The 27,596-nt window shown below is 45.6% G+C and overlaps 1 protein-coding gene across 1 annotated transcript in view; it reads left to right on the forward strand.

The window, feature by feature from the left end:
* Nucleotides 1–27,596, forward strand: part of Pde11a (phosphodiesterase 11A) — a 254,575-nt gene that overhangs the window by 161,616 nt on the left and 65,363 nt on the right. The window contains exons 11-12 of the mRNA XM_050119857.1: nucleotides 19,657–19,803; nucleotides 20,286–20,393. Coding sequence (XP_049975814.1) covers nucleotides 19,657–19,803; nucleotides 20,286–20,393 — 255 coding nt within the window. The remainder of the gene's footprint in view (nucleotides 1–19,656; nucleotides 19,804–20,285; nucleotides 20,394–27,596) is intronic.

Below are 27,596 nucleotides of genomic sequence, written 5' to 3' on the forward strand. Positions count from 1 at the left end.
TGTGGCCCAGAGAGAAGAGGCCAAAGATGTCAGAACCTCCCAGGACACTACGCTATCTGGAACGGCACCACTCTCTCCTCATTCTGGCTTTCTTCTGAGACAAGTTGTCTATAATTACAGATGTGAACTGGGAAATTATAGAGCCAGGACAGGTGGCCCCTCACTATGGGGATGGGTGCTTGATTTAGGCATCTCGATGGTTTGGCTTTTCTTCATTAACCGTTTAGTAGACAGACAAGCTGCAACCTCCTGACTGTTTTCTCCCCTTGCCCGAACTGTGTAGCCGCAAGCTTAGATAGAATTGCACATCCGTTCATGGCTCCCCCCCACCCCAACAACCCACATTTCCATGTGTTGTGCCACCATTCTGCCTTGGCACACTCCTCTCGTTGCAACCCAGCTCACAACCCTCACCAGCTCAGCCCCTCCCTTACTCTCTCCTTGGCAGACAGCGATTGTACTCTGGTTCTGGCTGGGCTACCTGCCTCCTCCTTCTCCACCCTGTCTCAGATCCAGGCAGAACCCAGCCCTTCAGCGGGGGCCAGGCTCCTGCTCACAAAGCTTGACATCATCTGTGGGCCTCTAGATGCTGCCGGTCACTGTTGGTTCTTCAGCTGGACGTCAAAAGTACTCCACTCTCAACCCTCCCACCCGCCGTCCCGGATTATTCTAACCTGCCCCTATGGTCGCCCCTCGCCATCCCGGGGTCATGGTCTCTTCCCACGGCCTCGCTTTCCTATCTGCGAGCTGTTCCTCTTCTCTGTCCTGGTCTCTGCATATTCACAGCCCTACTGATCCGTCTGCCCTCACTCACTGCCTCTCCTCTCCCAGTCATCCCCCGTCCTTCAGGCAGAGATGATCAATGTCTTCCCATCCTTTTCAGTGTCTACCTGCAACATCAGTCTTGGGAAATCGTCCAATCAGACGGTTAGACTCGGAGCATTTGAGGGGGGATCCTTTGTCCTGCTCATCTTTATATCCCTTATATCATTTATAGGCGTGCTTGGCACCTGGGTGCTGAAGAAATGTCTATCTTGTTACCAGGTTCACTGAACTCTGGTTTTAGGTAGAAGGGATTACACGTATAGGCAGAAATTTGAAGCAAGGCTCTCTGACAAGACCAATAAGTAGAAGTTTTGTCTGTCTTGGCTCTTTATTGGTCTAAACTCCTTCTCTCACACACTTGCTTATCAGTTTCTTAGTTTCTGTACGCAGCCCCAGCGCCATGAAAAGAAAGGGATTATTCTTGTTCTTTTGGCTGAGCTCTGGCCCAAGTCTATTGAAAAGATCTGTAAGGATGCCGTGATTCTGCTGTAGGCAGGAGATTGTCACAGTATTGCTGATTTGCTATTATAAAAATCCTTCATGGATGTGTTTAAGCTTTTTTTACATTTATTTATTTAATGGTGTGTGTGTGTGTGTGTGTGTGTGTGTGTGTGTGTTGTCTGTTCTGTCTGTCTGCATTAGGGTACGTCTTACTGACCTGTAGAGGTCAAGAAACAAATTCAGAATGTGTCTTCTTCTTTTACCATGTGGGTCCCAGGAATTGAACTCAGGTCGTAGGCCTGCTGAGTCACCTCACTGGCCCAAATCATATATTTTAAAACACACCATGTTCTTGCTTCTCAAAATCTCTTTCTAACACTTTTTATTAGCATTTAATATGGTTGGTCCTATGTCTGTCTCCCCTGTGTATTTGTGAAATCACAGGCTGGCTTGATAGTTCTTTGTGTTTATGTTGTAGTTGCAAATGGATCTATTAAAAAAAAATCTTAAAAACGTCTGTGAATCCCAATTCTATCAGTTCTGAGGCAACACAAGAAACGCAGACCTTGGGGCTGTCTGCAGTCCCGGGACTACAGCTGTCTCGTGACACTGTCTCTGTTAGGTCACGTATGTAAGTAGGCCAAGAGCGAGCGCACATGTGAGCAGACACAGACAAAGCAGCTACCAGATCATGTAAATTTCCTGGGCTTCATGTCCCCTCCTCTGTACAGCAAAGCCATCTCCAGCTATAAAATGATGCCATTTTATGAGCCCATAAAGTTTATCTGTAGGAGCGAAGGGGAAATAAAACACAGGGGAAAATAAACGTTGACAGAACATCTTGAGGTCTTTTATGATTCCGAATGCTCAGAGGTTTTGCTTGAAGATCAGCTTCAGAATTGAGAGTATTTGCCAGAAGTCCTGGCTCGGGTTGATTTAATTACATTTTACAATTAATTTTCAAAGGTGCTGGTGTCTATGTTGTATTTGAGGAGTAACAAAAATATAGTGATACAAATGAGGAGTGTGGCAGTCACGGGAAGACAAGTCTTAAGCTGATCAGTATAGGATCCATATCCTCGCTCTGCCCATAAATGAATGTTTAATATTAATTTGTTAAATACTAAGAAATAACAGTGGATGTATATACATATATATACACACATGCATACATGAGTGCTGTGTATATATGTATATACAAATATATGTATATAAACACGTACACACATATATATCGACACATATATGCTATGTGTATTATATACATGCATGTGTGTATGTATATATAGGTGTGTATGTACGTATATATGTATGTATGATGTGTGTATGTACCTACCTACATCGTACATATATATATTCTTCACAGTCCATCACTTGGGACCCTCCATCTCTTAGTAAGGGCGGGGTTCTCCATATCTCCTTTGCATGTGTGAGACAACTTAGAATTAAGAAACCATCAGAAAAGGCAGGGGTGACATGCACTCTTGTAACTCCAGCACCAGGAAGGCACAGCCAGGGGGAACCATGAGCTCTGGGCCAGCCTGGGCTACATAGTGAGATTCTATCCGTAAAAAGAAAATAATAATAACGAGAAAGAAAACTGTACCTGACTTTGCTTCCTCCGGCCCAGTTTCGTTTTGACTCTAGAAACAGGTTCTTCCTCTTTGGGTAGGAAAATGGAAGCCAAGTGGTGGAATTTTAACCTGAGGTAATGTCTTTTGATTCAGCCATTATTCTTGGAAAGCCAGTGATGTTTTGACAGTCTTGGAGTCAGGCGAGCAAAGGGAAAGATGTCTAAGAAGGAGTTTTCTGGCTGAACTTAAGACACTGTTTTTAAAAGAGCCATCTGTGGTGACCTTTAGCTCACGATGCTGCTTTCTCGGAATTTTCTCTCTGGATTCACGGTTGTGCTGCCCGCGTGGCTCCTTACCCTGGGACTTGCCCTTACTTAGAAACCTAAGGAAATTGGAAGCAGGAACCCTCATGGAGACGTTGCATAATCTGCGGAGCGACGGGGGAGATCCATCATTCTGACACCGCGCCTATCTTCTCTAGTCCAATCGCCTATCTTGCACTGTAGAAATCTCTCAACATCTGGAAATCTCAGAGAGAAAAGAAGGGTTCCACTTTATTATCCTGCACTCCCTGGGCTGCCAAGGACCATGTGAGGAAGATAACGCGGCTAGAAGATGGCAGACATCAGTTTAATGATAAAGCGCTTGTCAGGAGATAAAGTCTCATGCTTCGAGCACGAGCACTATGAACCAGATAGAAACTGTGGGACGGAAGATGTGGACGGAGGGGTGGGTAATATTTTTTTTGATGTTAGGGACATTATGGATAGTATGCTGCTTACCTAAAATATGATTATTTAAACATCAATTCTTAAAGCACACACATATTTAAATCTTTATTCTCGTTAAACTCTTTGATATATCCCCACCCCACCCCCCATCGTGTGTGTGTGTGTATGTGTGTGTGTGTGTGTGTGCGCGCGCGCGTGTACACTTGCTCAACTTAAAGGTATAATTGTATGACTTAGAATTTCAGCTCTGGCATGAGGGGAGGTTCCCCCAGCAGTTTATTGTCTCATAAGCAAATGGCGAATCCTTGAAAGACCGAGATCTGAGATGAAGCACTTTGGCCACTGGGTGCCATCCTTGCTCCATGCAAGAATCTCCTGAGCCATGTTTTTTAGGGAAATGGTTAAAAATCCCAAAGGTGGTGATGTAAAAGTAATTTTGAGATATAATAACATCGGCGCGTGTGTGTGCATGACCTGGAGTGTGTTAGTGACAGCGATGCTGATTCATTCACCCAGGCGCGAGCCGGAGGCCTGGAGAGCTCTCCCCTTTGGTTTAGCCTTGTGAACAAAGCCAGCGGCCAGGTCGGCATCCTTGATGTACCCCAGCAAGGCATCCTGTGAAGGCATGGAGGCCATGTGGAGGAACAGGAATGGATGAGGGAGTATCTTGTAAGCATCTGGATGTCAGAGGGTCAGATGCTGCATTAATTATCTTTACTGTTGTTTGTAAACCTGCCAAGCCGGTTGCTTCCGCAGTTCTTGCTCCGCTAAGCAGCAGCAGCAAGCCTCTAAAGGAGCCATTGGTGACCCAACTCGGGTCCTGTATTGGGCAAGTCATGGGAGGACCATCCTGTCAATCAGAAGGCCTCAGTTACTCCTACTGAAGTCCTTTCCTCTCCCTAGCAAAGGCTCCGTTCACTCAGTGTGATGGAACTTTAAAAAATGAGAAACGCGACCTGCCAGGTCGGTTTCTGGTGCATGGCTTAGATGAACTCATTTGTTACAAAACCCTTAATATTTTTCCCTTGCTTTACAGATGATAACCCTGAGACATTTAGAGAAATGCCCCAAAAATGTTCCATCTAAAAAGCTATGATCTTGGCAGACACGGCATGCTGAATTTACAGTGTCCTCTTTTCAATGACAAGAAAGTCTTTGATTTAGAAGAGTGGCCTTGGTCCTGTCCTTGTGTTTTGATTCTGGACCCTGATAGAATCTTGGGTTTTGCTCCTGTGATAGATGAGTTCAGGTTTTAACTGACTTGGGTGTGTGCATGACAGTGTGTGTGTGTGTGTGTGTGTGTGTGTGTGTGTGTGTGTGTGTGTTTGCGTGCACATGCATGTGTGAATGGGTGGGTATGGGTGCGCACGCATGTGTGTGTGCATGCAAATGTGAGTATGCGCATGCCTGAGAGTGTGCCTGACTATCTACAAAGTCATTCAGCCCCACTGCTCCCCCAGGAAAATCTCCTCAGCCACCAGCATTGCGGTGTCAACTTCAAGGGAAAGCTTCGGGGGGTTAATAACAATTTTCCCTCCAAAGCATAAGTCCCGAACAAGTCTTAAACTGACTGATCCCATTCCCCACGACTGGGCACACTTCCTAACACACATCACAATTCATTGGCCTTTCCAGAGACAAAGAGGGCTCTGGGAAAACGCAGCTCTGTGGTGACTTCTGCAGGAGCAGAGGGCCATCCCCATGGCTAGGCTCAAGTTCATCAGACAGCTCTGCAAAACGCTGACGTGGCTTCTGAAGAACACTCTGTACCCTTCCCTTCGCCTCCAACAAGAAAAACTCGAAATTCCAAAAAGAAGGAGAATGGGGTGTGAGGGGCAGTTTCCACGGTGATTTCAGTGACTGCAACTGGGAGAAACAAAATGGGCCTGAGAGCTGCCCAGCCCTTTTAAACATTGCGGAGGTGTGTGTGTTTCTACCCAAAGTGACATCTAAGACACCAGCAGTCTCCCGAGAGCTCACCATGATAGAACCTCCCTAGGAGGCTGGGTTCAGAAGAAAGGCTGGTCATGTGGACAAACCAAGGGTCCATCAGTCCAGTGTTGAGGAAGTCCGGGTCTGCACGGAGCTCGGCTTGAGCTTCTCTCTCCACATGAACTTCACTCTTTGACTGTGTGGTGCATTAGCTCAGAGAAGGCAGTGTGGCGTAGACTGAAAGACCCCAGCTGTGACATCTTTTAGAAGAGAGTCGCACAATACACCACCCGAACTCTTCCTAAGAAAGGCCACAAACGAGAAGACTGTATGCACCGGAAGGGAAAGCAGCCCCATAGATTTCATCCCTACAAAACTAGGTGACGGTCTCGAAGCCATCTGGAACTCCCAGAGCTGGTCCCTATGACTCTGCACCAATTGCCCAGATAGCACCTGGACCAAACCCACAGAACCTCACACTGCAGCATCCAGACCGTTGTGGGGCACTCACTGCTTGACTGGCGTCTGTCAGAGACTAGGTTTCTCTAATTCCCTATAGGGATTCGCTTTGCAGAATCTTGGGGACACTTTCTGATTGACTCAGTTGGGTTCACACGCCTAGTCCTGGACCAGTCCACTGGATGGAGGACTTTGTGGACAGAATAGTGTTACTTTCCAAGTGAACGCAGGTAGTTGAGTGTGGAAGACGGCCATGTCTCCTAGGAAAGACAGAGGAGCATAGAGTATCACTGCTGTCCTTCAGTCTGGTGTAGCTGCACACAGCTCTCAAAGGATGGTTTTCAATCCCCACCAGGCCCCTCCCTACTGCTTTTTATTTTGTAACCAGCGATATTTCCTGGGAATATAGATGGGATGCTTACGTCATAATGTACAGGTGCTAGATGACAATTGTCGTTGATCTATTCCCTGAAGCCCTTCCCAGCAATCCTGACTAGATTCTATTACTGAACAGAATACTTTGTTGTGTCCTTAAATATTCTCCCTCCGTGGATTATCTAAGTGTTGGTCACCCTGATTTAACTTTCTTTCAAATAACTTAAACTACTCAAATGCCAGTTAAGTTGGTCCAGAAGTCTGAATTTATGACCGTCTGTCATCAGCCCATACCAGACCAGCAGCTTTTCTGCTGTGCTGGGTGATAATAGAGACCCAGAAATCTCTGTTCAGCTGGACCAACCAGCAACCTGTGGAGTACTTCTAGGGCAGTCCTTTCTACATGAATTAATTAGGTCTTCCTGGAAGATGAAACAGATCAAGTAGGCCCAACATCCCCTATATCCAGTGTTTGAAGCTAACAGTAAAATAGCTCAATTTCTAATCTACTTCCTGGCCTCATTAGAATTCAATTAGTAGAGGACACTCTTTCCTAGAGGCCCTTTGGCAGATTTGTGTGTGAACAGTTAACCTGGTGGTAGCAAAGGCAGTTACTTGTGGTCAAACAATTCCGTCTGACTGCAAAGACGAATCCCAAAGATGTTTACATAAGACTGTACTCACCCTCCCGGAGTGATGCAAATATTTTAAGTGGACAGAGTGAGATAAACTACATCCAACACTACCCCTGACACTGACCACATCCTGCCGCTGCCAGAGTTTTTGGACTTGAAGATCAGAAGGGAAAGGTCAAAGGGGTTATGTTAGAGACAAGGAGATGCAGAAGAATTTACAAGTCCGCCTTGACAAGGTTGGAAGTCATTTCCCAAATAAACAACACTGGACTTTAAAATATATAAATGGACATTCTATGAAAGGTATGTAGAAATGATCACGTATTTCTTAATCGGGGGAGCACTCATCGGGCCATGAAAAGCCGGGTGTTTGAGGATTAGACAACCCGTGCATTTTCCCCCTCTGCACAGCTGCCTGAATGAAGACGTGGGGAGATTTCTTCTTCTCCTTCTAACATGGTGTGTTATAGCTGTCATTCAGCCTTGAAATAGTTTTTCTCTCCAGTGGAACATCAGGCCAGCGATATATCTGTGTGGCTGTACCTACCTGTCACTTTTCTGCTGGCCCTAATGTGTTAGCATTCCACAGAAAGCCCGACCAGCCAATGACAGCACTGGAAGCTAGCTGCTGCCTTTATGGGACCCGGCAACAGGAAGAAGTATTTCATTGGCTGCCTGGCTGTCAGCTGGAGGGGAGGCTACTCCAGATGAGCCTCAGCTGTCAAGACGGAGCTGAGGCATGGGGGTGGGGCAGATATTTGAGCATAGGAGCCTTCCAAGTCCAGGCAGCCTTGTCTTGCTCTTTGGCCGCTGTCTCTGAGTTTACGGGAGGAAGAGATCTCACTGCAGTGATCTCACTACAAAAATGAAGACCTCTTCAAGGGCGAGATAGCTCTCAAGGTCGGATACTGGCAAAATACCTTTGGGGATAGATTATGCGTTCAGCAAACCCATTGGACACGGCATCTCCCCTCCAGCAGACCGAGGCTTCCCTGTCTACCCATGGACATGCTCTGATTCCGTTCCCACAGAGGCCGTCCTATGCTCTTATAGCCATTCCAGGGAGCACCAGTCTGAACACCCGCTAGCCGTGGGCACAGCCCCCATGTTGTCAAGGAAAAGCAGAGTCCTGACTAATGCGTTTGCTAATGGCCATATTCTGTTATCAGAAATTCCATAGGCCATCCAGATCTTGGAAATGATACTATATTTGAGGGGAAAAGCCTTTAATTATAATGCTTATCATTGAATAATAGTTGCAATAAAGACTCATCTCTGGGGTTGCCAAGTCACTTTAATTACAGCGATGGATAACCAGAGCGTCTCCGCGTTTAGTGTCGGTATTTCTGCTCTGGAAGGAAAATGCATTTCTGTTTTGAGTTGTAAATTGAGCTCCTAGAGATTCATATTGCCTTAAAATACCCAGAGGTGCCCAGAGAGCAGGTCATACCTCCAGCCAGGGATCTCGGGAAGAAGGTGGAAATAAAACTGAACGACAATGAAGCTGAGCTGTGGCGTGTGTAGGAATTAACGGTGTACTAACTACCTAACTGCCCGAAATAAAACCAGAGAGGCAGTGATTTGTGTTCTACTGAGTGGAGGTGGCAAGAAATTTTATATGTTGCCGGGATTGGGTACTGTTGTAAACGAAACCTAAACTCTGGGTTTTGGCAGGACCTGAGAAGGGAGCTTGGAGCCTCCATTTTCCCTTCTGATTTGGCCATTACTCAGCTTTCCTATGGCTTCACTTCTCAATTCAAAGTTGATAACAGTAAACAGCTTCTAAGACACGGTAAACTGGAGCCGAGGATCCTGGCCAACAGCCAAGGACTGGGACGTTGTTCAAGTTAGGCATAGTGAAAGCAACAACAACAACAACAACAAGTATAATTGCTGCCATCCAATGAGCACCTGCTGCGTGCCAACCTCCTCAACTGTGTTCAGCAGCCGCCAGCGCCACTCTCAGAAGTGACGGCTGGCTTCTGTGCCCCGATGAGGTGTGGGATACAGCAGAGAGTGAAGCAACTTGCTCTAGGGAGCTTTAATAGGGAATTCAGACCCCTGCCCGCAGCTGCCCTGTGTAGCACCCCGCTGTTGAGTATGGGGACAGCTTCCAGCAACGCAGCATGGGACAAGAGAAAGGGGCATGTTTCTGATTTCATATGTGAACAGTTTTGGTCTGCCTTAGACTTCTATCTGTAGAGATGAATAATTTTACAGAATGGGTCAGTTTATTTTTATTATTAAAAATAGCATATAATATATTTTGATTATATTCTTTACCTCCCTACCCATCTAACTTCATACTATATAGTCTCTCTATCAAAAAATGGTTAAAACAAACAAACAAAAGGACTGTAAGACAAAACATAACAAAACAACACACACACAAAACAAAACAAACAAACAATAACAACAACAAAATGGAGTCTACCTGGGCCCAGAGCCTACCTGCCTTGGAGTGTAGCTGATAGACCCAGGGACACTCCACTGGACAGCTATCACTTACAAACACCTTCTTAGTTAGACGTGGGACTCTCTGTCCACTTTCCCTTCTCAGGACTGGAATTTTGCTGTGTTTGAACTTGTGTAGGGCCCTGTGTGTGCTACCGTAGTCCCTGTGGGTTCCTGTGTATGTCAGGCCTGTTGTGTCTGAAGACACTGTTTCCTGGGAGTCGTCCACCATCGCTGACGCTTACTAGCTTTCTGCCTCCTCTTCCGCACTGATTCCTAATTTTGAGGGTGCTGAACACTGAACGTGGGTCTTCTGCAGGAGAAGCCTTCGAACAGCTGAAAGCACAGTCCTTCAGGGAAGATTTGATTCCAAGCAGTTGCATTCCTTATTTGTAAACAATAGTTTATATATTATATTACATATATTATATATTATATATAACATATATTATATATAATACAAATATATTATATATTTGTATATAAATTTATATATTCACTACTCTGCTATTTTAACTATATACATAATTTCTGCTTTTCCAGATATAGATATACACATGTCAGTTTCTGTGTGGTATAGCGTCGTTTGTCATCTTTGGTATGGGGTGACAACATCTTGGACTCATCTCTGTGACATGAATCCCAGTTCTTTGGGGAACTGGGGATTAGGATTTGTCTAATCCGGCCATGTCTCTTTAATGTTGTGACCCATTTATTGATGAGAGAGGTGTCTGTAGTCAGGAGCACTGCCTGTAACCATGAAAATAACCATGACCAGCTCGGTAATCCTGCAGCCACCACCAGGAAGAAAGAAAACTTTGGGCAGAGGTAGCCTGATTGAAATAGGAATCTCTGGGAGGGAGCATTAAAAAGAACAACCACCAAAAATAAAAGGGAAGAAACGCAGTCAGAAGAAGATTGCTGTATATTGCTATATCTACAGCAAAAAAAAAATCAAAAGTGTGATAGTAATAATCATAGCAGATGAATGGTAAAAATACAGTGTGTCTGGCAGAGAGAGCAGTTCATTCCGCCTGCCTGCACAATCGCGCATGCTCTGTCGGGCTCCCAGAAATGATTTTAGGCATGAATCTACATTAATTTCACTATCTAATTCTAGATCAGAAAATTTCCAGTCCTGGCAAAAATCCACATGGATATTTTATTTTTATTCCCCCAGAAACTAGCTTGCAATGCTGAAGAATAATTTTTATCAATATAAATAATCTCCCCATTGGTGTTTTATATCATACGCAATGACAAACTGAGCTGTAGCATTCTTGCTTTGACAGCTTATGGAATCCATCATCTGTTTTCATAGATCTTCATTCAGAAAAAATATTTGATTTCTCAGGATTTGTAGCCCTATCAGAAATATTTGAATAAAAGATTTGCAGCTTTTGAAATCAATATCTGGATTTACTGTTGAAAGCTTAGTCGGTGGGTGAGATGCTACTGTAATCGTTTATCCTTTGTGACCTTTAAGAAGTAGAAAAATGGCTGCTGTCTCGTGCTCCTCGTTTAGACCACAGACACCAGTAAGAGGAGCGGCATCTTCCAGTCATCCTGCAGCTCCCAGTCTTGCAAGAATTACCTGCATCACTGCCTGGAGGCAGGGGCCTGCGTAATCTCAGTCTTTCATAAAATAAAGTCGGACCACATAGACAAAGAGCTTTGCTAAAGAGTTACCAGAATAAAGAGAAATATGACTTTATTCATTTCCAACGCATAGGTTTATAATCTGCCTGTGCTCTTTTGAGTGAGTTAGTATGCGTGGTATCTAGAAGGATCCGTAAAACAATCAGAGTCTGCAGTTCCCGTTTACCCAAATCATCATCATAAAGGAAAAATACTTTTCTCGGTGAGAATTCCAATTTTAAAAATATTCCATTCTTGATCAGTTATATGATTTATCATTATTAGATTTACTATGCATGTGTCTATTAGTCAGATCTTGGTACGCAGATCTAAGTACGACCGTTACATTCTATGCGGTATCAGAAATGTCTCACGTCTCAAACCGAAGCTGCAGAACGCTACCAGTTAGTCTGAGACCTCAGGAGTAGACCCAAGGAGGTCAGGGCAACTTAAGGTGAGAAGAAGTGGTATAAATGAGCAAAGTGTATGGCGGGAGAGGCCACTGTAGCAACTCCCATGGGAGTATGTGGCTACAGGGGTTTGTTTCTCATTCTGGGTACACGTCAGCAGCTGGCCCTCTGTGCCCTGTGACCCTGTAGCATCCGGTCATTCAGGCTAAAGGAGAAGCCCCACCTGAGATAGGCCATGCTTAGACAGACCATGCTTAGGGCGGAAAAAGAACAAGAAAGTTAGCAAAGCCACGGAATTGGTCTTACTGTGTGTGCGTGTATGCGTGCATGCATGTTTGCATGAGTATGCCCTTATGATCTTTTGGCAAAACTGAAGTCTCAGTCAGGGAGGTTTTATCACTCTGGAGAGGCACTGAGCTGTGTGACAATACACGAGCCTCAGGTCTGGAGAAGAGAGAAGAACCATCTGGACGATCTCACCACAGTGACTACCAAGGTAAGAGTCCCCTTCAGTTATTAACTCTGAAGAGAGGCCTAGTGAGGAAAGACACCTATGGGCAGTGTTTGATGAAGTGGCCTGGCCCCATGCCTCTGTCCCTGCTAACTGGTTGATCCCTGGGGCGGGGGTACCTTTTCTCCTCCTGTCCAGCCCAGCGTGAACACACACTGTGTAATTCCGAGAAGGTTTGTTATATGCTTTGGTTCATGCTGATACAACTAAAGTTAGTTCATCGAAAGGATGCCCAGAACAGCCAGCGCAGGGTGGCTCAACTGGTTAGCATCCTCTCTCTCGGCACAGACTATCACCACGGGATGTCAGGGACAGCCCAGGACATCACTCGGCACCTTCTGCTTCCTGCTAGCTAGTTCTTCCTCTTCCGCACCGTCCTGTGTCCTTCCTCGTCTCTATGATTTCATCTCCAGGCTTTCTTCTAGTACTGTCTTCTGAACTGAAGTCCTCTGCGTCTTGGGACGTTTGTGGCCAGCCCTGCTTTTCCTGGTCTTGATAGATTTCCTTGCTGGACTGGGTTAAAAGACGAGGGCAGCTTGTCTTTCCGCACAGTCTAGACTCCGAGCAGACGAATGTTCCCACTCAGCCAAATCCTTTCTCTGCTTCCCTTTCTCTTTGGATTGCTCATGGCTTAACTTTCTCCACCTTCTTTCCAGAAGTTAACCTCTCTGAGCCTCCTTCAAGTGTGAGTTAGTGAGAAACCAGCTGCAGGTGAGCCAGTAAAACCTGCTCAGCCCCTTCCTCTCTACTCCTCTTGCGGGGGCCGAGCGAGGAATAATTTAGCGCCATAGTAGATGCAGTGGGACTGACCCGCTGGTGTTTCTGCACTGTGTCCCCGTAGCTGACGCTTGCTTAGCTCACCATGCGTTTGATGTGACTTCATTCCTCAGCCTCTCCCTTCCTACCCTTCTTCTGGTACACGTCCTCAGTCTTCATCCGCCTTCACAACTGAAGCCCAGATAGCAGCACAGACAGACATGTCACTTTTACACGGGGCTAACCACTCATGATGCTTACTGCCAGGTGCCAGAAGGCTTCGGCGAAAAGAAACGGCCAGCAAGGGACCATCATTTAAAACGTCTCCAGTCCCTGTAGCCAATGTCTGTATTAATCTTTGATCCCGTTCCGTGCTTGTCCCAGAAGAAGACTAAGGAGACCTCATTATAAACAACTCTACCAAGTGACTCCCCTTGTGTTTCCATGCCTTTGCCGTCTGTGTAGATGAATTCAGACATGCTATTGACAAATTCGAGGGACAGTGGAGCTGGGGGGGGGGAACCTTTGCTCCTGGGAGTTTCGCTGGGCAATAGGAGCAGAGCCTTATGCTCCCCTCTCTCTGGCTCTGCCACCCTCCTCTGACTCGGAGCATGAAGAGCAAGCAGGGGCTCCATTCTCTCAACTTCCCATTAAAAAGGAAGCTTTCCTTAAACCTCCAGACACGGCTCCCTCCTACTTCCTACCCCCTCATCCTCCTGATACACATTCCAGAGAAGGTGTCAACTTCCATGTGTCCGCTTCTTTTACATACATCTGTCCTCTCCTTCCCTTCGGGAAGTGTCTGCCCAGAGAGACACGAAGATGCCCACACGGCACTTGGCGGCACGCCTGACGACTCAGAAGCCTTCAGGAAGGTATTTACTGGATGGACAAGAGTAAAAGACGCAGGCCGTGGAAATCGCATGCTACCTTTCGGTGATGGCTCTGCGCTAGCAAGCTCATGTCTACTGTGTGTGTGTCTGCTCCTCCAGTAGACAGCTCGTTCATTCAGGAAGACCTGGGTCTCTCAAGAGTTGGTTCTACGTGCGTCCGATCAGCACAAAACTAACTTGGGATTCATTCCAAAGGCAGCTATGAGCTTAGAGAATTCCCCGAGTGAATTCATACAAATAAAAGCTAAGACAGTGTTCTCCCAGATGGGCCTAGGATGTTCATCATAAGAAATGGACCACGCAGCAGGTCATTTGCAGCTAAATCCCAAGTGCTGTTCATGGCGAACCAAGTTACTTTGCACTGGACAGGAATGGGTGACCCTTGGCTTGGCATCGGTCCATCCATTTCCAGAGGTAGTGGGGGTAGTTCAGAGCCAGGATTTGCCACTCAGAGTCAGATGTGACTCTGTTGATTGCACTGCGAATTTAGAGTGGTCACTTTATTTATGTGGCTTCCTTATAATACAGGATTTCAAATACCCCCAGCTTAAATATTCTTGGTGCGCTTATAAAGAACCAATGAGTTAATATTCATGAAATACCAAAAGCCGTTTCTGGCATTCCATGAGTTCTGTGGGGGAAAGTGCCCTGGAATTCCTTCTGCATCTCCGTAGCTCAGCTTCCTCCTCCACTAGTCCTGGAAGCCTAAGGCCTCTCTGCCTCTGCTTTCGTCCAGAGGAGCAAGCGGCTGTCTGGAACAGGCAGCAACAGGTCTCCTTTGCTCTGAGTGGTCAGGGCCGACCGGCCACCCACTTTGTGATTTCTCCCCGTTTACTGAACATCACAAAATGCAGTATTGTGTGTCAAGCGACCCAGGATTGTATTTTCCACTTTATTGGTCCTGAGAAAGCTTCCTTTTCAGCTGTAGAGGAGGCAGCTTATTGACTCCCTTTGATAAGCCCTCAGCTACGCAGGTCCGAACAAAGCCAAGGACCAGCCGGATCGGAGAAGTCCAGGTACTCCCAGCCAGACAGTCTCACTTCTTGAGCTCCATTCAAATTAGCTGCGGGACTCATAATTCTGTGTTTTCATTTATTGCTGCGGTAAACTAAATGGTTCTTTATCCGAATGTTATTTCCTGGCTATTAATCCAGTCGTTACTTTGGACTGTGACACTCCTCTTTGATTTAGGGATATGGCACCTTATAAATATTTAAAAGCTGAAGACTGACACTTTGAGAAATTGACTTTGATTTGTTTTGTTAATGTCGTATGGCTGGAGTAATTACAGGCTTGGAGGATAGGGCTCCATCCTGTGCTCCTCAGGCGGGATGGGGAGGCTCCATCCTGTGCTCCTCAGGCGGGATGGGGGGGCTCCATCCTGTGCTCCTCAGGTGGGATGGGGGGCTCCATCCTGTGCTCCTCAGGCGGGATGGGGGGGCACTTATCTACAGCACAAGGAACTGGGCAATAGAAGGCCTTTCCGGGGCTTTGGCAGGTGAGATGGCCACACCTAGCTCCTCAGGATGTCCTCTGCCTTTTATTCTTCATTGCACAGAACCTGCTCTTACATCCAAGACTGTATGGATGGAAACTGCCCATATTTGGTAAAATGGTCCAAAGAAGATCTCTCCTGAAAGTCTGGGGATGTTTTATGCATCCGTACATGCCAGCAAGGGTTTACTGCAGGGCTCGGGGTGACGTATGGACTGGTGTGATTTAACTGTGGATCAATCAACCTATTAGGGAAAAAAGACAAGGTCAATAAGGTTGGGTCTCAGTGAACCAGAGGTCATCCTCCATTTCTCAACCTAATGTTCTTATTTCCTTTCCATTAACATTTCATAATGAAAAAATGCCTATATTCTTTAATTTTTGAGATAATTAAGTGAATTTAGTGCCTTTGAAGGGGGAAGATTTATAATGGCACAGAGAACCACACTATTAATAACCGGAAGACAGGGGCCACTAGGAGAGCAGCAATGATGTCGCCATTGCCATTTAGGCTTCTTTGGTGACAATCGGTAAGAGGTTTCAGCTCCCTATTTCAACACAGAAACAGACTTTCCTGCTGAGAGCAGAAAGACCTGTGTCATTTTGCACCCTGCCTTTGTCTCTTAGGAAGCAGTTCTCTGGTCGCTCTTAAATCTGAACAAATTGCAACAAACAGAGATATTTTCAAACACTTGGCATCCTCTATACTCAAACCATCAAAGTGGGAGGGGAGCGGAGCTGTTCTGGAGCTTCCCGAAGGAGGAGCAGTGTGGTATTTATTGGTTATCACGGCCTGATTAGTGTGGTCACTCGCACTGAACATGCAGGCACGATACACATGGCCTATTATCTTTAAAGTGAAAACAGCAACTTGCTGGTCAAACAAGCCAGTGTCATGAAGACCGATACTGCACAGCTCCCTGTGTACACAGTAGTTAGAGCAACCAAACATGGAAACCAAATGGCTGCTAAAAGCTGAGGTGGGATCATAGAAGTCGCTCAGTTGGTATGATTACACAGGATGAAAAGTTCTAGAGGTCTGCTACACAATAATATACATGTATCTAATAATTCTGTTAGCTTGAGTCTTTGTGTAAATTAGCATATGTGTTTCTGTCACCATAAGAATAAAGATCAAAGAAGAGTGGTCAAAAACAAATAGAGAAAGAGAAGAAATGCCCAATGGGACTATCATTACCATCTTCAGAGAAGTGAGAGTAGTGTCCTGGTTGTTTCTCTCTTGCTGTGGTAAAACCCTGGCCAAGACAAATTGGGGAGGAAAGGATTTATTTGACCTTACAGGCTGCAGTCCCTCATCTAGAGAAGTCAGAGCAGAAACCTGGAGCCATCTCTTCATGATGTCCATATTGATCAAAGCAGCTATGCTGTGGGATAATGTTCTTGTAGACTGTAAAGATTTGTCACTCGTATTAGTTTAATAAAACATTGACTGGCCAGTAGCCAGGCAGGAAGTATAGGTGGGGCAACCAGACTAAGGGAATTCTGGGAAGGTAAAAGGCAGAAAGCAAGTCATCAGCCAGACACAGAGAAAACGAGATGAGAATGCCTTACTGAGGAAAGGTACCAAGTCACAAGGCTAAACATAGACAAGAATTATGAGTTAATTTAAGTAAAAGCTAGTTAATAATAAACCTGGGCTAATAGACCAAGCAGTTTAGAATTAATAAGCCTCTGTGTGTTTCTTTGGGACTGAACAGCTGTGTTACTGGTCAGGACAGAAACTTCCATTTACACATCTAACATTTTCAAAGGAGACAATGTTGTCATTAATAAGTTCTCTACCAATTTATTTGACAAGAAGTTTGCACCAATGGTAAGCACATAGGTGATAACAAAGTTCACAGTAAAGAGGATTGTTATCCCAACATGGCAGCACATAACTAATTCCAGCACTCAGGAGGGAGTTCGAGGCCAGCCTTTGCTCCATTGAGAGACTGAAGAGCTACTACTAACCCTACCATAGCATTTAAAATGAGGTCAACGAATTGACAGGTGGTCATAGTAAATTGTATGAGTTAACTATGAATATCTTTCAGGTGTGCATAATGGTATAATCGTTGAATAGTGCCTAACAAAACAAAGTATGAATATATGTATGTATGTACGTATGTAGGCATGCAGGCATGTATGTATGAAATGGTCTAGTACATGAGGCGGCAGAGGTTGTAGATGTAGCATGAGTCAGACTGAACATTGTCTTCGACGGTGGGGGTCTTGGATAATTCTTCAAACAAAGCAATTGTAAGAAGTAATAAGATTGTAACTATCTTACTTGATTAAAATAAATCTAGGTGTTGAAAGTGGTTGCTCTGGGTAAGAAAACGTTTGTTGCCAGAAGAATATGACTGTGTGTCTGTGTTTGTAAAGCATGGGGGAGCTGATTTGCATTCAGCACTGACATGTTTAATCCTGCAGAGATCCAAACGCATCAGCGTTTATTGCCACCCTATTAACAAAATATGGAATCAGCCTAAGTGTCTGTCAGCAGAATGGCAGCTAAATAAAGTGTGGTTCCTAAAGACAGTGATAGACGATGGCATGGAGTTTTGTGCAGTCCATAAGGAAGAAGGAAGGAAGAAGTTGGGCTGGGATATGGCTCAGTGGATAAGTGGTATCTGTGGGAGCATAAGGACCTGAGTTCAGACGGCTGGCCCCACATAAAGCTGAGTGCCTCTGTAACCTTAGTGCTGCAGTGGGCACAAACAGGGGACAGGGGGATCCCTGGAGATCACTGGCCAGACATCCTAGCCAACCGATGAGTTCTAATCGAGTGATAGGCCCTCTCTCAAAAGAGAGGAAGGTGGAGAGGAGAGTGAAAGACACAATGTCAACCTCTGGCTACCACATGCACACACTTGTGTGTGTGTGAACTCACACACAAACAGGTACACACAAAAATGCCAAAAGAAAAATAAAATTGTGTCACTTGAAGCAAAAATAGACAGACATAATAAATAATAAATGAATAAAATGGATCTGGGAACCAGTGTGCTAAATAAAATAGGCCAGACTCAGGAAGGCGGATGTTGTGTGGTCTCGCTCGTATATGGGATATACATTCATATGCATGTGTGACATCACAGTGGAAATGGGGCTATTGATGGAGAGGAGCAGGGCTAACAGGGAGGGAGACGGGAAAGGGGTGGACCTTGAGCAAAATACTTGACATTCCCAACAAAATCTGTTATTTTGTACACTTATTTTTAAAAAAACTAATGTAGATTTATCTAACTTTTATGAAAAAGTTTTGAAGTAAATAAACAAGCAGGCCACTCTGGCGGGGACACATACACACCAAGAAGATATCTGCCACTGTGAAGTCCACAAGCCTTGCCGTTTAATTCCAGGAATCTAGTATCTGCAAACCTATTGGTATTTTAAAATGATTTGGTAAAGTCCAAGGGAATTAATTTTTGATTGAATTAAAGTCTTCAAACTGGAAGCTTAGCTGTCCCAACACATAGATTCGGTCATCGCTCATCCACAGTAGGGAATAAACAGTGTTTGTATTTTTAGCTTAGGCACATAAACTTTTGCAGAAAAGCACGGGGTTGGAGAGGCAGGATTGATTATGTGGTTTCTGGAATGCCCGGAGTGACCAGAGCTGGGTTTAATTGCTTAGCCAAAGTAGTTCCAGGGCATAAATTACTTGCAGGGTAATTTATACCCAGAGAATAGACTAGGAATACAAATACACAATGGTCTCTGGTAACTTGAAAGCCATTAAATAACCCACACACACAGCAAGAACGGCCCAAATGGCATGGTAACCCAGCCAATTGGCATAAAAATGATTTCCAAAGATTTGGTTTCCTTCTCCTTTAGGCTTGTGCAGGATAACTGATTGACAGCCACCTAACAGGAGTGTTCGGAAACTCTAAATAAGGATGACCAGTGTTAGAAGTGTGCCGTCTATTGCTTAAGCAATATAGCAAAATTGATCTTTTAACTGAAACTGCCCTCTCTCCGAGCAGCTCTGTTTTATCATCAATGCAGCACGTTTTGTACCAGAGATGAGCTGTTTGCCCTTTCCCGTCCTTCTGAATATACAGAAAGTATGTTTAATAGAGAGTATTTTTGCAAGGGACGGAATACAAGAATGCAAAGAAGAGCGGTGTGTTCCCACGTCCTGTTCCGCACGGAAGCAAATAAAATTCATAGCTGCTGGCCACCCAGATGTTTCTGCACGCAGCAATATGCATCAGAGTACATTGTACGGCCATAGTTCCAGTAAACCAGACAGTTGTATATTCTAAATTCGGTAGAGAGATCCAGTGTGTATATTTTATCTTCTAATTAGCTTCCCTTCCCTCCTTCCCCACTCCATTTTCTTGGGCATTGACTGCTCAGAAACAAAAGACATTTATAGCTCAGAGTTTAGCCGTATCAGGGTGTAAGTGCGGGTCAGGCCTGATTTATGTGGCACCGCCGAGAAGCCAGAGAGAGTGGGACACGGGGTTAGGTAAAGCTAGTGAACTTGGCTTGGCTTGTGTCTCTGATTCTATAGGCAGCCAATATCCCTCTGGTGTCAGAGCTGGCCATCGACAACATTCACTTTGATGACTTTTCCCTTGACGTGGACGCCATGATCACAGCTGCCCTCCGGATGTTCATGGAGCTGGGCATGGTACAGAAATTTAAAATCGACTACGAGGTAAGAGGTCCCGTGATGGAGCCAAGGGGTGCACCTGGCGAAGTGTCGCAGCCACTGTGACACAAAGGCTTTTTCAAAGATGCGCTGTAGGCTGTGGTTCCTGCCTGTGGACCCCATGGAAGGGCCGCAAGAATCCGGAAGAGTGTTAGTGGAAGTTTAGGGTTTTGTTTTGGTTTGTTAAAATGTCTTTATTAGATTTGTCTTGTGTTATGTGTTTTGCCTGTGTGTAAGTGTGGGCACCGCGTGCATGCCTAGGACCCAGGGCGGGGGGGGGGTGTCAGAAGAGGTCACAGAACACCCTCATACTCCAGGTAAAGTTGTGAACCAGACCCCGATCTGCCACCAGCACCAGAGTTGCTCTTAACAACTCAGCCACCTGCCCAGTCCCTGGTGGAACGTCCTGATGGCCTTGGTGTCCCTTAAATGGTAGTCCTCTGAGGACACAAAGCCGTCCCTCACACAGCCTCCCCCTCCCATTGCAGACCCTGTGCAGGTGGCTTCTGACAGTGAGGAAGAATTACCGAATGGTTCTCTACCACAACTGGAGACACGCCTTCAACGTGTGCCAGCTGATGTTTGCCATGCTCACCGTAAGTACGTCTGCGAATGGCGGGAGGCCACCTTCTCTTCGTGCGGGCCTCCTGGCTTTCTCCTGTATATTTCAATGCCACTGAAAAGCTTCCCCGTGGTGATGTCATGGCAGCCCACACACGTCCTGGGTTATGGCGGCATGCATTTGACAACAGCTTCTTTAAAGCCACGAAAGCATCAACACCTTAAGACAGGGGTGCAGCCCTAGAATGGAGACCGGGGCCTTTTCCCAGTGTTCTCTGTTGGCAATCTGGCTCCTTTGCCCAACCTTACTCCCCGCCCCTAACACCTGGGCTTTCTATGTAATTTCTTTGTGGAGGAAATAGAGATACGTCACAGGGCAGAGAAACCCCTGGATAAGATTGGGTTGCGGCCACAAGCCGAGAGGGTGTGTGGGCATGACCGTGAGAATCTGGAATTCTGAAAGAACACTTGCTTGGGGAAATGTCCAGTGGGGCCTCGGGAGAAGGAAGGGGAAAGAGGAGTGGACACGCAGGGTTCAGAAGCTCACTACACTGAAACTATCTGTCCCCTGGGTTCTAGCCCGTGTGACTTGTCAAGAAGACGGGTACAGCTGGCCAGAAAAGGCCTCGGGATTAACTGTGGAAGCAAATGTTGACGGCAAGGATCAAAACAAAATCCTCTAGTTATTCCCATTTGCTAGTGAGAAACGTTTTCTGGTGTCTACTTGCATTGCTAAATGACCAAGGAGAGTGTTCCTGACTTCAGTATGTTAGGTTCTCTGCTGAATAGGAACATAGACAAGTTTAGATATGTACACGTGTGTGAATATATATAAATATGCTTACTATACAAAAATGGGGGGGTGGGTTCCGGATTCTTACAACATTAATACAAATCCCTCATGCCTTTGTACCCATCTTAAAATTTAGACACGAATTAGGGACTGCTGTGTGAAATGCAAATGATGACAGAACATCCTGCCTCTTCATCCGAATCTCCACCCTGCTCTCTGCCCTTTAAACGCCCCCCCCCAACCTTGAAGGTACTGACCCAATGCCAGTTTTTCTACAGAGTTCCTCGTTCTCCCAAAACACCAGCCATGCCTTCCTCCTCCACTGTACCAGTGTAGGCGGTGTTTCTACCAAGTGTCGTAAGTTCCCAATCTCTCATTCTCATTAACCCCACCTGAGGAAAGGGACAGTTCCTTACTCCTTCAGCACGCGTGTTCCCAGCCTCTACATCCCAGCACCCCCGTCCTCTGCCATGCGCTCCGTCAGCTCTCAACCGCGGGACTGGTCCTGCCTTCTGTCTACACCATCAGAGCCAAGAGTAGGGAGGGGAAATGCTGCGGCTCGGGAGGCTTACTTGCCCAGCGGCCAACACTGCCTGGAAACCAAAACACCTTCTTCTTGCTCAACTTTAACAGAGCTTAGCAGATGAGAAATAGTTTGCAGGTGGGGAGCTCACGAGTCCAGCTCGCTGAGGGCAATGACTTATTAACCAGTTACCTTGGAAAACCTGTGGATTTGTGGAATTGCCGAAATAAGCAGGCAGATAAAGGAAATAGAGATGTTCGTGACACTGTGTTGTAGATATCAAGGTGGTTTTTTTTATGGACAAGCCTCTGGGGACACAGGCATCTGGCGGCAGCAGCAGGGGGAGGGGGTGGGGAGGTCATGGGGCAACGCAGGTGTAGAAAGGATTGAATATTGAGCTTTCATCACTGAACGTGTTCGTGGTACCAGCAGTCTTGATGCTTCTTAAGTAGTGTTTAAAAAAAAAAAAAAAAAGCAGAGCATTCCAGCTATGCTCCCATCCCCCATGTTTAAGGGTGTTTGTGTTTGCTCAGCAACTTGGAGAGCGTCACTGTTAGGAAAAGTCTGGGTTTTGTTTTTGTATCCATGCTGATGCAAAAATAGAAGCCTTCACTGTTGGAGTTCTCCCAGGGCGACGGGCGGGAGGCTGCGAAGTACAGAAAGGGGTCTTTGGAGAGAGGATGTCAGTGGATATTATTCCAGTCTCCCGCACTCAGACCTGTGCCGTGGCATCTGGAAGAGTCATTGCTTTCCGCTCCGGGGTTCCGCCGAACTTAGTGAAGGATTACCGCGGGGCCGAAATGCTAACTTCTGGGTTTTTTTTTTTTTTTCCACACAAGCATCTTCTCCCGCTTTGATCTCGGAAAATCTGGTTAAGCCAAATTTTTTGAATGAAGACAGCACTTCTGGAGATGGCAAAGACTGTTTGACCTATGCAGACCAAGTTCACTTCAAATCTAGTTTCTGACATATGATCTGTGGGAAAGAACAGCCTTTATGTCTGTGTGGGCCCCCAAGCTGCACTCAGCCCTGGAGTCCCCTGAGGTCTCTCACGAGTTCCTTTGCACTGGACATCCTGCCTCCATTCACAGGATCACACATTTTACTTCTGGGTGAGAAGTTAAAGCCAAAGCCAAACTTTTCTATTAATCTGGATTTTTTTTTTTTTTGAGGCAAGGCATGTAGCACAAGGCTGGCCTTAAACGAGCCATGTAGCTGACAATGCTCTTGAACTTCTTTTTAAACCATGTTTTTTATTATTTTTGAGAATTTTCAAGCATACAATGTATTTTGAATATATCCACTTCTCATTCCTTCCTAACTCCTATCAAATATGCTTCCCCTCCTCCCCATCCCAACTTGGCATCATTTTTTTTTTATTTAACTTTTAATTTTGGGGGAATTTCACACATGAACACTTTACTTACACAAGTCGCACCTCCTTGTCACCATCTAACACTTCCCTTGCCCCCTGCTCCCTCTCCAACTCATGACCTCCTCTTCTGTAGTTGCACAATTATAATTTACACAACTAATTATGATTGTATATCAGTTTTCTGGGCCCACCTGATATTGTCACTATGTGTATGTGTTTAGGGCTGACCTCCTGCGATTGGATAATTGGGAGCTCATTGCTGGAGAAGACGGATTCTTCCTCTCTCAGAAGCCACTAACTGCCTGTCGCTCTGCATCTAGGTGTGGGGCCTTGTGAAATTTCCCCATCCACGGGGGCACGTCAACAAGTGTTGTCATTACGCAGGTCTTGTTGATATTTTATGGGTGTAGCTTCCCTGCTGTATATAGAAGGCACAGTCTCAGAGAAGACTTCTTGGTCCTCTGGCCCTTACAATCATTCTGCTCTGACTTCCAAGACGTTCCCTGAGCCTTAGGTGGAGGAGTTGTATCCATTCTGTTGTAGACGTATCCATTGTGGTCGGACACACCGTGGTCTGTTGCTTTCAGCCTTTTGACCAGTTGTGGATTCTTGAATAATCTTCATCTAACAATCTTCATCTGCTGCAAAAAGAGGCTTCTTCGATGGGGGAGTGGGTGAGCGCTGACCCTGTGGGGATAAGAGTACACGCTTAGAATACAGCTAGGAAATATAACCATTTGGGAAAGCAGCCACTAGGTTCTCCTCTGGGGCCTATGACCTCGCCAGCCATGGGAAGTTGGCTAGGTTTACAGCACCAAACATGAATTCCCTCTTCTTGAGCAGGAGGGAAATCCAAGTAGGCAGCTGTTGGTTACCCCCAAGGTATCAGCGCCACTATCACACCCTTGGGGATATTTTGCCACATTCTGGTCATTGTGGGGTTAGGAGTTTTACCAGCTGGATGGGACTGTTGGTTGGTGTTTGTGTTTTGACAACTTATGTAGCCCTCTTAGAGGCTATGAGAGCTGGTTTTCAGGGCGCAGGCTTCCTCGTCACTTCTGGCTCAATTCCTCCGAGTGCTACATCAGAAGTATGTAGTAGCTTCAACAGCAGTTGAGAGACTGCATACTACAAGTTCTGGGAGGCAATCAAGAGCAAAATAGCAATAGGCTGCATTAGTCTTCGACTCCCCCACATACACCTGGTGGTGGAACTCAAGAGGAAGTTTCCCATGCCTGGCTCTGGGGGGATTGTTAGAATCCTGAGAAAGCGTTATTGCTCTAAGTAGCATAACTGCATTTAAACTGAGTATATATGTACAGAGAGAGAGAGATAACAGAAAGGGAGGGAGAAGGAAGGAAGGGAGGGAGGGAGGGAGGGAGGGAGGGAGGGAGGAAGGAAGGAAGGAAGGAAGGAAGGAAGGAAGGAAGGAAGGAAGGAAGGAAATCTTTAGACTATACCCCAACCATCTGGTTCAGTCTCCATCACAACGCCAAGAGAATACACTAAGTGTGCTGAAAAATTTCCTCTAGATGGCGCTCCAAGGCAAAATTTCCCATCCAATCTCTGGCAAACAGAGGCGGGTAGTCAAACCTTGACCAACCTTCCCTGAACGTTTCTTCTCTTCCGACACAAGAGACACTAAGGCACACAGACCAGTCTAAAATAAATGTTTTCTTTTAGAACATGCTCACCAACAAAGCCGGTGTGTCGCAAAGTAGCCTGTTCTGTGAGGATGCCCTGTGTGACAACTCTCTCCTGACCCACTGTGGGATAGCATGCCTTCTCCTGCGACTTGAAACCTGATGGCGCGGGGTTTCATAAATCTATTGTCTGGGAGAAGCGGGAAGGTGCACAGCTATGAGTGAGTCACTGCTGAACAGATATGGCCCACAAACGATGGGACACTGAAATTATAAATAGATACACCAATTTCCCTAAACTTTATCGCTAAAATCATTTCACACAGAGGAAAATACGTTTATTGACTCAGAACGGTTTTGCAGAAATCTTCAGGCTCATGTTTAGGAAACCAAATAATTTTAGCCCACTGGAAATTAAAAGAAACAAAGGAGAACTTCATAGGACAAGCAATATGATATGGATTTTGATGGACATTCAGTTCACCTGGAATCCCATTGATCACTTATTTATTTGTTCCAAGCTGCTGACAGTAATTTTAAAAAAAAAAAAAAAAAGTGGAATCAAAGCTTCAAGGTTATCTTTTGTTCTAAAGAGATACCTATAGAGTTCAAATTTACTGAGTTTTGACTTCCTCTCATAAATAAACTAGGTAATGCTGTCGTCATTCGTGACTAAAACAGAGAATAAAAACATCAATGGTACCTATACAAATTCTCCTTATTTATGTAAGTAGAAAGAATTACTATCCCACTGTGCAAATGTGTAATGAAAGACGACGATGACCTTGTCTGCTGCAGTGCACAGGGTAAACCAGGTACAGGGATGGGCCATGTTTGCTCATGTTCTGTAAACTACAAGGCATGTCTTGATGTCTAAATTGCAGGGACACTTTGAGGGCGCATTATAAATGATGTTCGGTCTCCGGCAGACTTCCCAAGGGGGAAGGAAGGCTTCCTTAGAGTCAGGGTGCTTTACTGTCCTATAAATGCTTCCTGTAGGGGCTCTATAAAGATCCATTGTACTGAAGGAATTCAGTTTAGGTCTAGGTTATTTAAATAACCACGTTGCTCGGTGTCCAGGTTTTGTTTTTTGTTGTTTTTTAAGCACTATAAGATGATGAGCAACTTCCAGTGCTCAAAATCTTGTTCTCATTGCATCACGCTAAGGTTCACCTAGGGTTCATGTAGGATATTATGATCCTGCAGAACTCACTGGATATGAAAGGGAAAGAGCATGTGATCACATTAAAATTTATGGTGGTACCAGCGGCATGGCGCTGGTGGGGAACGGCAGTTAAACACTAATGATAACCGAGTGTCACAGCACATCCGTTGGCACCTCCTGACATTTGCCGGGAAATCTTAAATCTTCAGCGTGGAGGTGGTGGGCTTTCGGCCATCTTTGTGCGGTCATTAAGGTTATTTGGAGAGACAGCCACACCATTTTCTTGATAATTCAACCCGGAGAGCAGAAGGGACTTTTAGGGGGAGATGGGTCCTGCTCTCAAACTGAGAGTCTCGCGCCATCTGCCGACCGCCATTGTCAGCTAAGTCCTTGAGCTTTGAAGTCAAAAATTCTCCCAAAAGGAAGCTCAGGAGCACAATTCGAACTCTTTGCCTCCCCCTGGGGAAGGACGGGGCCATCCAGTTGTTAAAGAAAATGTTTCAGTAACCAGAAGCCTCATCACGACAGAATCAAATGCCCTTGTCAACTGGGACACGGGGGTACAATGAGCTCTTGGTGTTCTAGTCTCTGACAGACTAAAGTCAATGGTAATCATTCTTAAGATCTCCAGACAGGGTTCCCCTAACGCCACCTTGCCAATATGCATAGTTACACTTACCTTAACGTAATCGCTACATGTTATATAGCTATTGCTATACTAGTATAATGGAATTCGCATGGGGGAGAAACACGTAAATCTTCTTATCGGTGTAAAGTAGAAGTATAGCAAATTTTGTATTTAAGGGAGGCTTAATCTTTCTCCAGACATCAGGTGTGGACACTGTAAACTGTCCTCGGAACTGACAGTTCAACCGCATTTGAGACTCTTGCTCTTTAGACCTCTCGAGGGCTCTTATTTTCAGTCTCTTCCGCCTGCATTCCAGAGCCCCACTCAGGCACTCCGTGCCCCTAGCTAACGCTCTCTTTATTCACATTTATTTTATAAAAGAAAAGAGACAAGGCCACACCTAAATAAGAACCTGGTGCGCTGGTAGCCAAACATACGACGGGGCAGGAGGAGCGTCCGACCCATTTCCTCTCACAGGAGAGTCACCTCCATAACTCACTTCAGGAACTGCCATTCATGAGTTATGAGTCGTTCCCTTCCCAGTGAAAATAAATTCTCCCGCACCCATCGGCCTGCACTGGGTGTTTTTTTTTTAGGACATGTGAATTGTAAAAGTGCATGGACGTAATCGTGTCTGATGTTAGCACCAAATTGTAAGCCCTTGCTCATGGACACAGGTTTGGAAGGAACTGCGACCAGTTTGGGGGCTGAGAATGTCTAGTTACAATACCTTTTTGTTTTTGTTTTTGTTTTTTTTTTAAGTGGGTTTATTCTTGAGGTTTTTATGGTGTTGGTAAACTGCTTAATCTGTCGCTTTGTGTTTTATGACGCCAGGCAAATCCTCCAGGTCGTCGAGACCCAGCAGCCCAACCACAGTCGTTTATCACGGCTTCCATTTTCCGCACTGTTTGACATCCTAGTGGCTAGTGGCGCTCTCTTGGGGCTGAAACCTGGCACCTAAGGGTGTTAAGTTAGGGGCTTTAAAAACTTTTAAATTTTCATGGGTCTCATGTTTAATCCTGATTCACTGATGGAAAATAAAACTTGGGGCTAGCTTTGAAGAGTCCCCATATTCCTGAACTCCATCAGCTGCGTCTCTTGGAAGCCCTAG

Source organism: Alexandromys fortis, unplaced genomic scaffold, assembly GCF_014885135.2.
Source record: "Alexandromys fortis isolate MF-2015 unplaced genomic scaffold, M_Fortis_MF-2015_v1.1 scaffold_8_1_9099942, whole genome shotgun sequence".
NCBI classification, from domain to species: domain Eukaryota; kingdom Metazoa; phylum Chordata; class Mammalia; order Rodentia; family Cricetidae; genus Alexandromys; species Alexandromys fortis.